Raw genomic sequence first — 16,677 nt, 5'->3', positions numbered from 1 at the left:
TTTCGTTGCAGAAACAATTTTAAATTCTGTTAAAATACATTCACATATGCATTAATCACCTATAAATCCCCTAAATTAATCTACCCGTTCACATATGACAGAATACTTGCAAAAGTGACAATCAGTTGTCAATACTGCTTTGAAAGGTTTTTCTTCATTGGCTACTAGTAATAAACAGTTAGAAGAAAAACCCGTAAACGACGTCTACTGAGGTTTCAAAAAATTATGTCAGCAATACGCATTCGAAATTCGATATTACATTTCGTCCCCTTTCTGTGTTAACCTCGTAACTTCTTTTTTTTCGAAATTGAGATATTTAGTGAAAAACACTCCTTAGCACTCATGTTACGTAAAAGGAAACATACAATATTCATAATGATTATACAATTTTTTTCAGAGCGTTTCGATTTTGCTCATATCTACATGTTCGAATTCGAAAACCCCGTATCTACATACTATAAGTATTGTATCAAATAAGTTAAACTTTTCATAGAAGTTAAATAACTCTAAATATTTTTATCGATTTACTGAAAATTATGATTTTGTACATACGAGGCTAACACAAAAAGGGGACGATTTTATAATAATTAATAAGAGAACATACGCGTACAATTCGGAATTTACAGAGAGAACGAGAGAACGTGGCGGTCATTTTTCTAATAGCGGTCGCCCCTCGGCAGGCAATGGCAAACCTCCGAGTGAATTTCTGCCATGAAAAATCTGCTCATAAAAATATCTGACGTTCGGAGTCGGCTTGAAACTGTAGGCCCCTCTATTTGTGGAACAACATCAAGACGCACACCACAAATAGGGGGAGGAAAAACACCCAAAAAACGTGTACGCGCCACCCTTATATATATATATATATATATATATATATATAAGAGGACAAAGCGTTTATGGCCATGAGCTTTTTTCTTTTATAAGAATGCATAGTTAATAGCACCTAACAAAAATTGTATTAGAATTATGTCTACAAACCTCTTTTCTTTGTCGCCAATCATTTTATTTAGTTTTTACTTTGACTTTTCTTTTCACATTCGTAATAATAATTATCGATAACACAGAAAACACAGGGTTGTATGTCAAAAAGCATCGTTATTACCTAGAATTATTTTATAATATCAGATTGCGGGAGAGAAATTTTGTGTGGGCAATCTCGCTTTTTAATTACGGATTGGGAGTTAAGCAAGAAAAAGTAGACAATCAAGGGTGTTTTTTTAGAGGTTAGGTTTTCAAGTTGGCACTACTTTTTTCGTAGATGGTCTTTTTGACAGCTGTCACTTGATTTATGCTCAGTTTGGTTTGCCATTTCATAATGAATAGACTTACACCTGATCAAGCGCGTCGCACGTTCGGTGAATGGGCCCAAAACGAGATGGCCACCGATCCCGATTTTCACAAGAAAATTTTGTTCAGCGATGAAGCTCACTTTTGGTTGAATGGGTATGTCAATAAGCAAAATTGTCGCATTTGGAGTGAACATAATCCACAAGCCATTGCTGAGACGCCGTTACATCCTCAAAAAGTCACTGTTTGGTGTGCTCTATGGGCAGAGGGAATCATTGGTCCATATTTCTTTAAAAATGAAGCCGGCCATAATGTTACAGTCAATGGAGAGCGCTATAGAGCCATGATTAATGACTTGTTCGTGCCTGAATTGGACGATGTTGATGTGGACGGCCTTTGGTTCCAACAAGACGGCGCTACATGCCATACAGCCAACGCAACAATCGATTTATTGAAGGAAACTTTTGGTGAGCGCATTATCTCGTGCCGTGGACCTATGGCGTGGCCTCCAAGATCGTGCAATATAACTCCGCTGGGCTATTTCTTGTGGGGCTATGTAAAGTCGCTTGTCTACGCAGATAAGCCCGAGACGATTGACGTCTTGGAAGAGAATATTCGGCGCGTTTTTGCTGACATACGGCCCCAATTGCTGCAAAAAGTGGTCGAAAATTGGGCCTCTCGGCTGGAATTTATTCGAGCCAGCCGCGGCGGCCACTTGCCCTAACCTCTAAAAAAAACACCCTTTATATGTAAACGTAGTATTAAATAATCGTATACTTTTCGCAATACACGTTGCGCAGTTTGCTCTTTTTGTGAGAAATTTAGAGAGCGTACGTTCTTTTTACAAAATGAGATGCGCGTATGTAAAACGATTCTAGGTAGTGTTTCTATCTACACACCCTAATGGTCCAAAAATGTCACATGTATCGGCCGCAAAATATTTGACGAACTCGAGGACGTGCATAAATAAATGGGTGTGATGGTATACTGAAGTATAAACAAATATAAATACAAAAAAATACGTCTCCAAAGCCACCTCAGACGAGCATTGATTTGTTTATAGCAAAGCTAAACTTATCATTGCGTGAAGCTGAATTAATTTTAAGGAAAAGTGGTGTTAATGTAACCAAAGACACTATTCGAGGACGTTTATGTGCAGAAGACCTAGGAACTCCTTGAAAAAATACTTGCATGGGCTAAGCCAAATTCAGAACGGAATTACGGAGTTGGGCAAATGTAATGTTGACGGATGAAGCTTTCTTTTTTTGCGAATAGTTGCATGCGTTGGTTCGGGTGCACTATTGATAATCGACAACTCTAGCAAACTGTTAAGCGACTATTTAGTTAAGGTTCATATTTGGGGCTGCTTCTCCAAAAAAGGATTTGGCCGTTTAGTTGTGTTTACCGCCGATTTGAATGCTGCTTTGATGAATGAAATTTACCAAAAAGCATTATTGCTGTCAGCTGCGACGATGTTTGGAAGAACTAGTCTGCCTTGTACTTCGCACGAGAAAAACGATCCCAAGCATCGAAGCCGAAGGTGTGCAAAGTAGAAAAGGAAAATGGTGTTGAAATATTAGATTGACTGTCAAAGACCCCTGATGCCAACTCTAATGAAAATGCTTGGTCAATAATTAAGCAAAAACTCACAGAGATTGCCGTCTGAGCAAATGAAATGAGCGGGCAGAATTCTGCTGCTGAGTACCGGGTGACGTGGCAGCCGAAGTTTACTCAGTTACAGAAGGCCAAACCTGGCAATTTATTATCCTTGTACTGGAATGCAGTATCCCAAAGCCTCCGCAGCACATTAAGCCGCCATAAAAGGGTGTCACTATCTATTAATATCTATATTTTAATAATACCCGACGGCACTTTTGTCGGAGTGTGAGTGTCACCTTTTAAGTTCTCATTTACGGTAAATATTTGTGGGAGAATTTTTGTAATACAAAATAAAATACTTGCGTGCATTTAAAATAATTTACAACTCAAGTAATATTTTCCATTTGATTTCTCAACTTATTCTCTAATAATTTTTTTAGTTATTTTCCTGTTTTAGCAAAATATTCACTTTTTACATTTTACATTTATATTATTTTTGTTTTTTTCAATATTTATATTATATTTAAATTATGTACTCTTAGTGTTTTGATTTTGATTTTATTTTATTTGTAACAGCTTAAATGTACCTTTAATTTTGCTCAATGCTTGTTGGTGTAACCATATTTATGTAATTATTTTTATGCATTTGTAGGTTTTTTTTTTAATTTACATATTTGTTTGTGTACTCCAATTGAGGAACTATCTACCGTTGGATCTTTAAATTTCAAAAGAAATGTAGAAAATTGCGGTAATTTTGAAGCCAAGCCAAATGTTGGTTCAAATAAAATATTGAACTAAAAAAAATTCTAAAAAATTAAGGTGTTAATTTTGTTTAGCCGAAAATGTTTTTTCTAATAACTTTTTATAAGCTGAAGTTCCTTGAATGCTTCCTGCATCTAACTATTCACTATACATATAAATACCTACACATGGGGCTTACATCTACGCTATTCTACATTCACTCATCCAAAGACATCCACCATTTGCTCGGCAGTATGGAAACACAGTGGTACCTACAACTCTTTGAGTATTTTGGTCATTTTTTCACAACTGTAGTGATTTCACTTTTCGATTTGCTTTTCATATTTACAATTTAAGCTTCGTACAAATATTTTATGTATGTATGTATGTATGTATGTATGTGAGTAGATTACTAGCTTAGCTCTTTTTCGTATTTGTTTAATTTTATATTAATGCATTTATGCAAATATTGTTGCTTTCTCAGTAAAAAAAAAAAAAAAACAGACAACAAGTCACTTTGCCGAAGCAAAAAATTTTATTGAACAAATTTGTAAAACTACACAAGCAAAAGCATCCGCGCATAACTAAACACGCAACGTTGTTGAATGAAATTAAACGGAGAGAATATTTTGTATGGATGTTAATGTGAAATTAAATAAAAAAATAAAAAGGAGTAAATATTAAACATACATAAAAAAATATTCTTTTGTTTCTTTTAATTAAAGTATCTCGTACTCCCTGCAACTGCAGTTCTCATCAAACACAGGGTGTGCGCAAACTAGCCGTGTGTTGGTGCTTGGTTTGTGTCCGAGCTAAAACTGATTTACTCATACAAACCACTTCCGTACTAATATCGCAGCAGGTTATAAAAATTTGTAGCATACTTCCAGGCGGCGCTAGGCAAAAGGACATCCTGCTCATGCTGGTCATCAACTATTGCGCCTTGCTGCATCGGAACAATTTTAAGTTTTAAAACATTTCTGCTGAATTTCGAATTCGAATAGTTGTGCAATATGAGCAGGTTTTGGTAATGAAAAATAAATAATTGCTTTCGCTTATTTTGATTAATAATGTTATTTCTGGTACTTTTCATACAGGGGGTCACAGCTTACTGCATACAGTTTCGGTTTATTAATTTAAATTATTGCAGAATGAAAAATTGTCGGAATTAAAAAAAAAAATTTATGTAAATATTTAGTTAAATGATTTGCTAACATAATGACTAGAGAAGAAAAATACAAGCACAATGCGGTATCTCACAGCTTATCTCATGCAAGCACTTTTTTATGTTGTGGCGGCGGCTAGTCGCTTGATGAACTGTATTTTTAATTTCTAGTTTATGTCACTAGCACACAGCTATTGTTCAATGCAATTAGTATGTTTGTGATCGCCAAGTGGACAATATAAAAATATATAAAAAAATGGGCCGACGTACTTCGATTGAACAGCGAGAACTGGCATTTTCAATCGGAAAGTCGTAGCAAAAAATTGCGGAAATAGTTTGTTTGAGTAGAGCTACAGTATAAAGTATCATTGAACGCTTCGTTCATGAAAATCGCGTGCAAAATAAAGGCCGATATACCCCAAATACAATTTTTGATGAACGTGATGAGCGTTTAATTGTTCAAAAAATAAAAGAGAACCCAATGCTATCGGCTCCAAAACTGCTGAACGAAATTCAGCAGGAAGTGGGCAACTCATGTTGCGTCGAAACAGTGCGACTGGTACTACGTGAAAAGGACTTTAATGGTCGAGTAGCACGAAAAAAGCCATTCATAAATAAAAAAAATCAATTGAGCCGAGTTGCCTTCACCAGAGAGCTCGAAATAAAAGATTTTGATTTTTTGAAAAACGGTAATATTTTCTGACGAGTCCAAATTCAACCTATTCGACTCAGATAGAATGTCTTACGTCTGGCGGAAACCTAATACGGAGCTCCACAAAAGCAACATAAAACCGACTGTGAAACATGGTAGTGGCAGTGTAATGGTATGGGCATGTATGTATGTCAGCAGCCGAAGTAAGCAATGCACTTCAATATTCTAAAAGATAATCTACTCCAAGGTGCTGCGAAACTTGGAATACCTCAAGATTGTCGTTATTACCAGGACAATGACCCTAAACATAAGGCGGCAATCGTGGAGACATGGCTCATATGGAACTGTCCACATTTAATGCAACCACCGGCTCAATCACCTACATGAACGTCATCGAGAATTTATGCTCATTACCGGAAAAAAATCCGCACACATCACATAAGCAATATTGAGATCAGATAAAAACCGTAATTTTGGAGGAGTGGAACAAAATCGGATCGGAAGTAACGAAAAATCTAGTTGAGTCAATGCCAGAAAAGTTAAAAGCTGTTAATAGGTAAAGCCAAAGGATACCACATAAAGTACTGAATCATTCTTAAATCATTGGTTTAAATTAAATTTAAGATAGAATGAATACTGCATGAAATAAGCTGTGACATACAATTTTGAACTATTCTGTGTTTTTGTTTTTCATATTTTTTATTTAAAGCTAAAAAAATATATGAAGTACCTTTTTTATATTGCAATTGCGTATAAATTATTTGATATTTAAGTATAGAAAGTTTTAGCTTTCAAAATACAAATTCGAAGTTTTAATAGTTCGCCTGCATGAAATAAGTTGTGAGCCACTGTATATAACTATAATACTCGTAGTATGACATAATTATGACTCCTTCCTGGCAATAAGTCGTCTTATATTTATGTTACAACAAGAAATGTGCTGAATCCCCCACTAGCGTGGTGAGTAGACGAGAGTTCCTTACTAGCGGATCTACAATTTGGAACTCGAAAAAAAGTTATTTAACATTTGCGTTTTCTCATTTCATTGATATTCTTTGATTTCAGTGACGCTCTCTGGCACATCTTTGAAGTGAAATTATTGTGATTTTTCGAACATATTTCACGGCCAAGATTTTTATACGGCGTTTGACACCTATTTTCTCGTGGAAAAGGAACAGATGCTTAGCTACGGGCAAAAATATCTACACGGCCATGTTAGAAACAAAAGAAAACAAATTTTTCTGAGTTTAATGAAAAATGAATACACATATCGGGTGTTTTTTTATGTTTTCGGGAACTTGACATGATAAACAAAAAAGGAATATTTTAGGAATAATCTGGTAGACAGTTGTTGTAATTTATTTTTTAAAATGATACCTGGCATAGGTCTGCCGCGGCTAAAAGTTAAATGGTCGATCGTCCAATATTTGACTCCTTTTTCCAACAAACTGTCCGGATGGCGTCAATGGTGCCCTGAATATTGGTTTCCAATGCTTCGAGCGTTGCTGGTTTGTCAGCATAAAAAGTAATCCAAAGGCCTTAAATCGCACGAACGAGGAGCCAATGAGCAGGACCACTTCTGGTCAGAAAGTTATCCGTAAATTGGTTTGCAATAAATCGATTGCCACTGTGTGGCAAACAAACCTTATTAAGTCAGCATGGTTAGATAGGGCTCGCCATTCATCGTAACAGCAGCTCCTTCCTCACTTTGTCTATACTAATATTATAAAGAGGAAAACTTTGTTTGTTTGTTTGTTTGGTTGTAATGAATAGGCTCAAAAACTACTGGACCGATTTTAAAAATTCTTTCACCATTCGAAAGCTACATCATCCACGAGTAACATGGATTATATTTTATTTTGGAAATAGGGCTCGAGATATAGGTCAAAACGTGGACCCGGGTAACCTTCAGATGTGTATGTACAATATGGGTATCAAATGAAAGCTGTTGATAAGTGCTTTAATACGGGGTAATTTTCATACCTATTGATGACTAGGGTCTGGAAATATATGCCAAAACGTGGACCCGCCGTGTCTTTGCACCGAATTAAACCAAACTTACACACATTGTTAAGTAAGTATTGAAAATGGGTTTCGTAAAGTTTGGTTGTAATTCGGAGCACTGGCAACGGGTGCAGCGTTCTTTTGAACCAGCCATGATGTCGCTTACTTTTTTAACGCTTGGGACGGAACTGAACTGTCAAATTGACAGTGTGAGTTACAATGTGTCAATATTTCTTTCTGATTTGGATGCCATAAGGAAAAAACGTAAGTGGAACATGTAAAAATTGTTTGTGAATTTTTTTGGAGTGGATTTTGGAACAGTGAATAATTTCTTACGAAATTTGAGAATTTAATGTGAAATCCGAATGAAATTATGTGCTCGTGAAAAAAAAAATTTGTTTCGTTTTTTTTTTTTTAAATATAAATGGATAATGGTTAAAAAAGCTCCAATGCTTAATAAAACATATAAATTGAAACGAAAAATTCATGGATGATCAGGAAAAAAGACGATTGTTTATTCATAAGCGTTGATTTGAAATTTAAAAACAATCTTCTTTTTTCCTGATTTTCAATTTATATTTTATATTTACTCAAAAACAAATAGAAAAACAAAAAATATTGTTTATGCCAAAGCGCTTGAATAAAGAATAAAGAAATAAATAATATGAAAACCATATATTTTCCGTTCTAAACCATATCTATTCTATTTTAGTGTGCCCAGCGATGATGCCGCCAGTGCTTTATGAACTTTGCGAACAGATTTATTTTTTACAATGTGAGTTTCCACGATTTGAAAGCGTCTTTTCTGGCTTCAAACGATTCATCCCAACTTGCCACACCTTCTTCTTCTGATTTGGCACGATAACCGCTTACGCGATTTTGGCCGAGTTTAACAAAGCGCACCACTCGTTTCTTTCTCGTGCTAACCGGCGCCAATGGGACACACCAAGTGAAATCAAGTCCTTCTGGACCTGATCTTTCCAACGCAGAGGAGGCCTTCCTCTCCCTCTACTACACCAACTGGTACCCCATCGAATACTTTCAAAGCCGGAGCGTTTGTATCCATTCGGACGACATGACCCAGCCAACGAAGCCGCTGGATCTTTATTCGCTGCGCTATGTCTATGTCGTCGTAAAGCTCATACAGCTCATCGTTCCATCGTCTACGATATTCGTCGTTGCCAACGTGCAAAGGTCCAAAAATCTTACGCATAATATTTCTCTCAAACACTCCAAGCGTCGCTTCATCGGATGTTGTCATCGTCCAAGCTTCTGCGCCATACGTTAGGACGGGCAGGATGAGAGCCTTGTAAAGTGTTAGTTTTGTTCGTCGAGAGAGGACTTTACTGCTCAGTTGCCTACTTAGTCCGAAGTAGCACTTGTTGGCAAGAGCGATTCTGCGTAGGATTTCAATGCTGAAACTATTAGTCTTTTACAACCTCGAAATTATAACTGTCGACAGTGACACAATTCGGATTTAAAGAAGGTATGGGCACACGCGAATCGCTATTTTGTATTCAAGTATTAGTTGAAAATTGCAGAGACGTCCAAAAAGATGTGTTTATGTGTTTCATAGGTTATGAAAAAGCGTTTGACACTGTTCAGTGCGATAAGCTCATTGAGATTCTACAAAACATGGATATCGATACAAAAGAAATTCAATGTATACGCAATCTTTATTGGCAGCAAACTGCAGAAGTTAACATAAACAACGAAACTACAGACGCTATACCTATACTAAGAGGGGTTAGACAAGGATGTATTCTCTCACCATTACTATTTAACATCTACTCCGAAAGAATCTTTCAAGAAGCACTCTGAGGGCTAGAAACTGGCATTAAAGTAGATGGGACAAACATTAACAACATCAGATACGCTGACGACACAATTCTCTTATCAGACAGTCTAAGCGGACTACAGGAGCTAGTCAATGTTGTTACGCGTTGCAGTAAAAACTTCGGTTTAGAAATCAATATTAATAAAACTAAATATAGGATTGTCAGCAAAAAAAACGCCTATGTTGACACAAGCTTAACAATTAAGACATGCTCATAGAACGAGTCAAAAATTTCAAATACTTAGGTTGCTGGATTAACGAAAATTGGAATTCTTCAAAAGAAATAAAAGCTCGAATTGAAATTTCTAGGGCTGCATTCCACAAGTACAAAAGGTTCCTTATAATCATGACTTCAATATTAAATTAAAAATTCGATTCGTCAAATGTTACGTGCTGTCTGTACTTCTGTATGCTATGGAGATATGGACCATTAAAACCACTGAAATGAATAAAATAGAAGCATTTGAAATGTGGATATACAGAAGAATTCTAAGAATACCCTGAACAGATAGAGTAACAAATGCTGAAGTATTGCGTTGAATTCAGCATGATCGACAATTACTAACCACCATAAAAAGAAGAAAAGCTGCGTATTTGGGTCATATTATGAGAAACGACAAATATCATGTGCTTCAACTAATCCTGCAAAGAATAGAAGGCAAACGAGGCATAGGCAGAAAACAACTATCCTGGCTGAGAAATATAAGACATTGGACTGGAATCGGAACTTTATTGGAGACAGCGAGAAATCGAGACCTTTACCATGGAATTATAACAAATTTACATTAAACGTAAAATATTTTTGTAATTCGATATTTAATTGTAATATATATTGTGCAAATTGTATGATCGCCTATATTCGGAATCGAATTGGCAAATAAAGAAGAAGAAGAAGACTGTGACGTGGGTCCCTATACGCGAGTGCGCCGACTGTTTGTTTGATGGCAGGAGATACTTCGGTTTGTTCTCGTTCACCACCAGACCCATTCGCTTTGCCTCTTTAGCCAGTTTGGAGAAATCAGAACTGACAGCGCGGTTGTTAAGGCCGACGATGTCGATATCCAAACCTTACTGAACAGAAATGGCAAGAATATGTGTCATTCTGGGCTGGCAAACCATAGCTATCGATATCGCAAGTTCTCAATCAGCTATATTAAAAAACACCCGATACATACATAAGCTAACTTCTAACAAAAAAAAAGTTGGAACAATAAAATTAAGTCGACAATTCGATTAAACAAAAACAACGAGTGGCAAGCAAATTAAATACTTTGTTCGAAAGAGAATTAAAATTATTTAGTTGTTCTCCCTCTGTGTTACTTGATTCATTTTAATTAATCAATTTGTATGTAGTTTAACTTATTACTTAAATGCTATTATTAACCTTTACGGCCAACTATTTTTTATCTTATTTTATTTTATTTTTATTCTTTAAATTGGTTGAACCAGCAAACATAATAACACAGCGGATCAACTTGGCCAGGGCATTTTCGGGTGCTGTGTCACTACAATGAAGAGCTTTTCTCCTATTAATACATTAAATGCTTTTTTAATAATTATTTTACCGTAAAGAATAAATATTAGACTATAATTCTATTTTTGGCATACATTTCTATTTTCATTTACTTACATAAAAATTATAATTCTACATTTTTTGTCGTAAATCAAATTTGGCATTGATTCAACTCAAAATTATTGGCTATCGTATTTTCACAACTTTTTAGGTTTTTCAACTACTTGGGTATTTACACACACTGCTGCTTGGGCCCCATTAGAAGCAGCAACAAATTCTTATTTCTAATTTATAATTTATTATTCTATTTTTGTTTTTTTTTTTTGGGTTTTTCCTGTTTCTATTAAAGTAGCTTTTGTTTCTTTGCTCGCAAGTCAACGCACAGCTTACGGGTCTACTATTTCATTACTTCATTATTTATTCATTTATTTTAGGCTATTTATTATTTCCGCTTGTCTTTTCAAGCATTTACTTATACTACCATTGGCCGGCATCAGCACTCGCCCCAGCAAGGACGAGGAGGCGCGCAGTTTCCTTGCCAATTAAATGGCAACGCCTTTTCTTTCGCCAACACTTTATGATTTTTTATCGACTGCAGTTGCACTTTACGCAGCTGCTGTTGCTGTTGCTGTTGTTGTTGCAGTTTTTGCCTCACACCGGGTGATACTGCAACAAAATCGTCAACATGTTGACAATCAAAACGTTGCGCAATCATCATCAATAATGTTAGATCCTTTGACGCGTCCTTAGCGAAATTGGCAATCGGTTGATTGTTGCTGCCGCCACCTCTGCTGCTGCAGCTGTAAGTGCCGATGATATGGCAAACGCCGATTGCACCATGCATGGCAGCACTAACATCCGAACCACCAAATGCCAGTTCGTTGAAAATTATTGCTGAAGGAGGTGATGGACTCCTGCCGGCAAGTGCCAGCGACAGCTGTTGATTTGCATTGCCCCGAAAGCGCGCCTCGTTGTGCAATATTGCTGTGCTTTCACGCTGCTCATATTGCTTCTTTTGTGTTTGTTGTTGTTTCAACACTCGCAATTTTTGTAATGGATTTGCCGCCGCTGCCACTGTGCGCTGCACAAACACCATCAACAGCGTTCGTGGAAATCCCCAGAGTCGTACACTCAATGATTTCACATTTTTTGTAACGCAATTATGATAGGATTTTTGTCCTTTCAATGTCCGTTTGACTAACACCGTCGTTGCAGGTGATTTTGTTGTCTGTGATGTGACTGCCCCACCTTTCGCATCATACGTTGCTGCTGCTGCTGCGTCTATTACTTTCGAGAGCAACACTGTGACAGTAAATGTTGCCAATGGTGGCGCCACAATCGAGGATGTTCCTCGTAGCTTCATTGCTTGCCCCGCTTTCGCCCTCACTAATTTCTTTGGCTGCCTTTGATGGCTTATAAAATGGCGTGTCAGTGCGCATACAAAGATGCTCGCGCAAATAGCAGCGAAAATATAAGCAACGCTTTCCCCGACACAAAACAGCTCTAACGCGGCCACATTCTTCACTGCTGTAGCTGCTATGCCTTCTTCTTCTTCTTCTTCTTGTTCCTCTTCTTCTTCTTTTCCATTACTTGCTTCACTTATCCATTTGATATATCGGTGGCGCTGCAAGTCCTGTTCCATTACAGGTTGCTTCTGCTGACTGCTGGATGCCTGAATGGCTGCCGCTGTCGCCATCAGACCAGTCCAAATGTATTTCCAATGCATTTTGAGAGCTTTCGCATAGATGTGCGCTGTCGTATCGTGTACAGTTGTTGCAGAAGATGTGATGTCGGCCGCTAGAAAGGGAGACAGACACAGAATGGAGAGATGAGAAACTGAGCAAAAGAGTTTTTGATAAGCAAGAAAAATTGTGCATTAGTGTCAATCAATCGGAATCTCGAATGTAATTTATTGTATGTTTTCGTACAAAACGGAGAGCTGCTGCGCTTTTTAGATACAATAGAAAAATGCACAACTTTGTTGTTGTTGGTGCAAATGGAGAGGTAGAATCGAAAATATTTCACTACTTTATTTAAAATGCGTATAGAGAGAAATTATTTATAAAGGTCGTAAGGTGAATGGAGATCTCTACAAAAAATTATGGCCACGATGTTTAACCCCTAAACTTCTAGTGGCAGCGCCAGAAACCAGCCACTTCTTTAGAAAACTGTTTGGCTGTTGTATGAACTTTATTTATATTTAAATTAAAATTAATAAATTAAATTTATTTTAAAACGACTCTAAGCAGGCTGAGACATAAACATACACGCCAGGCATGTCGTAGCGGCTGTGTTCTTCTCTAATTTATTTTTACACCTCGCCAAATGTTAAGTGCTGTGGCTTAAGTTCACTTTCAGGGGTGTTTCAAATAGAGATATGGAAAATAACTTTTACTCTTATGCTGTTTTTAAGATGCTAAAAATATATATTTCCAAGTCAAGCATTTGTGGATGCTTAAACCTCTTCGGTTCTGTAAGAGACCCATAAACAAAACTCTCTGTTAAATGCCTAAAACTGAACTTCCAGAAGAGTCGTGGAACAAATGTACTTTAGAATTGAATAACACTTCAAGTATATTTTTAATTTGATAGAAGAAAAAGGCATTTAAGAATTAAGTAACACTGCTGTTCTATTGACATTTCGGTGAAAAAATGTATAATACGAGATGTGGCAACCAATGGTATTTTCTTTTATCGCAATAATGCCGCTTTTATTCTACTCAATATCAAGGGTATTTGTCCGATAAAGTTTTGCGCTACGGCAGCTACATTCGAGCTATCGATTACAAAGTTACAGCTGGTGTGGTAGGTCCCCTACTGTGGAATGGCATGCACGATGATAATTTGCATCTCCAATTACACAACGGAGTACCACTTATTGGTTTTGCGGATGATGTATCAATCGCTATGACCGCAAAACGTTCTCGGAGGTAGAAAACTATAGAAGCGACTTAGGAATGGCTTGGCACGAAAAACTTAAGGATGGCTGCTAAAGGGTGGTTAAGTTTCAAGGGCCGGTGTTGATTTTGAACAAAATACATTTTTTTTAAGAAATTATTATCATTGCTCTTTAGTGTGATAATATTGGTATGGCTCAGTTACGTATGAAACAAAATATCAGCCAAATGGTCGCCACGGCCTCGGCGGCACACCTCCATCCGATGGTCCAAGTTTTCGAGGATGAGGAAGATGATCCGTTTGTCACCGACGACGATAATGATGAGGATTATGTTCCTGTTGATGACGGAGAGGTGTCTGATATTGAGAATGAGCTTGAGGTTGAAGAAAAATTGCCTGAAAACGAAGAAATTTATGAAGTTGAATGGGATGAAGTAATCGAACCAGAACCTAGTGTCTCAAATCTTGCCAGTGGAGTGAATCGATTACTTGGTGAAAAAGAGTAATGCTACGAGTGCAAGATTGACAATATGTTTTGGAAAAAGGAACCGCCAGCACCTAGAGCACGCCATTGGAAAATTTGTTCCCCTATGCTTTCCGCTGAACAAAAAGACAAGACCGTATAAAAAGTTTCGACCTCTATATCAGACTTTGTTTGCTTTCCTGGATGAAAATGTATCTAGGTTATCATACGTTGCCAAAGTAGACAAATATGTGCTAGTATTGTCGACACAACATTACACGCAAGCCACAGAAACTTCAAACAAATATAGACCTGCAGCTGTCTTAGACTAAAATGAAAATAAGTCTGGGGTTGATACAATGGACAAAATGCTTTCTGGCTACAATTGCAAACGCGCAACAAACCGGTGGCCTATGGCCCTTTTTTTAATATGCTTGACATTACTGGCTTGGCTTCTTATATAATATTATATACAAGCATTTGCGACCAAGTCAGACCAACGAAGGGATTTTATATTAGAATTGGCTGAACAGCTGACAATCCCCCTTATGGAAACACGTGCAGCAAATCCCAGGGTATATGGTAGACCAGGAATTAAAATAGCAATGCAAAAGTTCAATGTATTTTATGTAAGTATTTATACAAACATCCGAATTCGTACTGAAACATATAATTAATTTAAATAATGTATCTCTCACAGGATCCACCATCAACTTCGACGGCCCCAGCACAAAAAAGTGCATCAAAGCCCGTAAGCTCACAGTACCGGCCATTGTGCAAGCTATGTACCAAACTGGATAAGTTTAAAAGAAAAACCCGATTTACTTGCCACATTTGCAAAGATGCAATGTGCTTAACTCACGGTTTAGAAACCAAAACCTACCTTGCAGCATATGTCTAGCTGCAGTAACTACGTCAACTTCATAAGCAACTTTTAAAATTTTATATTTTTTTATTTATTTATTTATGAATTGAATTTTTCAAATAAAAAACAGTAAGAAGGATAAACCTTGATAAATAAATTTCTTTTAACACTAATCAATCTGTTTTTTTATTAAATAAAGCTTGTGTTCTCATAGGTGGCCTGGCCAGGCCATTTTAAACAACGAAAGAATATAAAACTTTCGCACAACGGACGGTTAAGAAACACTCAAAAGCCACCAAATTTAAATTGAAAAAGCAGTTCGGTACGCCACATATTATTTTTTCTCTCAAATCATGCTGCTTAAAGGGTTTCTTATGAACTAGTCCAAAGAGAATTCGTTATTATAGCTGTTTTCTTCGACAAGACAAATTGAAAGGGGACTTGCTCTACAGACGAATTTTCTCTGAAAAGGAAAGTATGACAGAATAACATTTGTGAAGCCGCTTGCGGGATTACAGCTTTATTTAAATTCATCAAAAGCATCAAAAATGGTAAAATATTTATAGGGCAGATTGTTCTACAAAGCAGGTAATGAAAATTTCAGGTTCCGTATTTATATAAAAATCTGTATATCTGATGTCTGACAAAGCAGAGCTGGTGCTATTTACCAGAAAATATAAAGCTCCACACGTTAGACTTCTCAAATTAAACGTTAAACTTCCCAATTAATTCTCCCGCTCTCATCGGAAGTTAGGTATCTTGGAGTGATACTTGACTCCAAATTCCATTGGAAGCTACACATTGAAAATCGGATAAACAAGGCCAGTATAGCCTTCTACTGCTGCAAATCTATTTTCGGTAAAAAATGGGGACTCAAGCCACAGGTCATGCTGTGGATGTACAACGCAGTGGTTTTGCCAATTTTACGTATGGATGCCTGGTTTGGTGGGAAGCTCTTCCGAAGGGCTATAATATCACTGAAATGCGGAGGGTGCAAAGGACTACATGCATTGGCATCACCGGAGCAAGTAAAACTTGCCCCAGTGCTGAGCTGAATGTCCTTTTGCACTTACTTCCCATCGACTTTTCCGTCATTTCCATCGCAGCTCAAAGTGCAATCAGAAGTTGGCCTCTAAAGTCAATCTCTCAAGGGACATGGTAGCATTTTCGGGCAGTTCAAACCGTATTTCTCCGAACTTCGAACATATCTCTCTATCCGCAAACTAGGTTTGAGGGTCGTGCTAGGGAAATCTTTCTAAATAGGCAAGATTGGAGAGAAGGGAAAATCTGCGCCGAAGCTTGCACCTCTGTCTTCACTGACGGCTCCAAGATGGAATCGGGAGTCGAAGCAGGGGTTTTCTCTAAATCAGTTAATTAATCTACCTCTTTTAAACTGCCGAATACTGCTAGTGGTTTTCAGGCAGAAGTCTTTCCGATCCTGCAGGCATGCAAAATGCTTAGGGAACGTGGGACCGAGGGAGATATTAACATTTTCTCCTATAGTCAAGCCGCGATTAAGGGTTTAACGACGCCATGGTGCAGAACCAAACTAGTAAACTCCTGTAAGGAGGAGATCAAATCTCCTGGGTCTGCAGGTAACATTTCACTGATCTGGGAACCAGGACATAGGAACAAAGAGGAGAAATGAAA

The 16,677-nt window shown here is 37.3% G+C and overlaps 1 protein-coding gene across 1 annotated transcript in view; it reads right to left on the bottom strand.

Annotated features, from left to right (window-relative positions):
- Positions 1-8,137: 8,137 nt before the first annotated feature.
- Positions 8,138-16,677, bottom strand: part of LOC128863339 (uncharacterized) — a 106,600-nt gene continuing 98,060 nt past the window's right edge. Inside the window, exon 7 of the mRNA XM_054102458.1 lies at positions 8,138-12,598. Within this exon, the coding sequence (XP_053958433.1) occupies positions 11,295-12,598 (1,304 nt within the window). The 3' untranslated portion in view covers positions 8,138-11,294. The remainder of the gene's footprint in view (positions 12,599-16,677) is intronic.

This window comes from Anastrepha ludens, chromosome 5 (assembly GCF_028408465.1).
Source record: "Anastrepha ludens isolate Willacy chromosome 5, idAnaLude1.1, whole genome shotgun sequence".
Taxonomy (NCBI): domain Eukaryota; kingdom Metazoa; phylum Arthropoda; class Insecta; order Diptera; family Tephritidae; genus Anastrepha; species Anastrepha ludens.
This window is presented reverse-complemented; position numbering and strand designations above follow the sequence as displayed.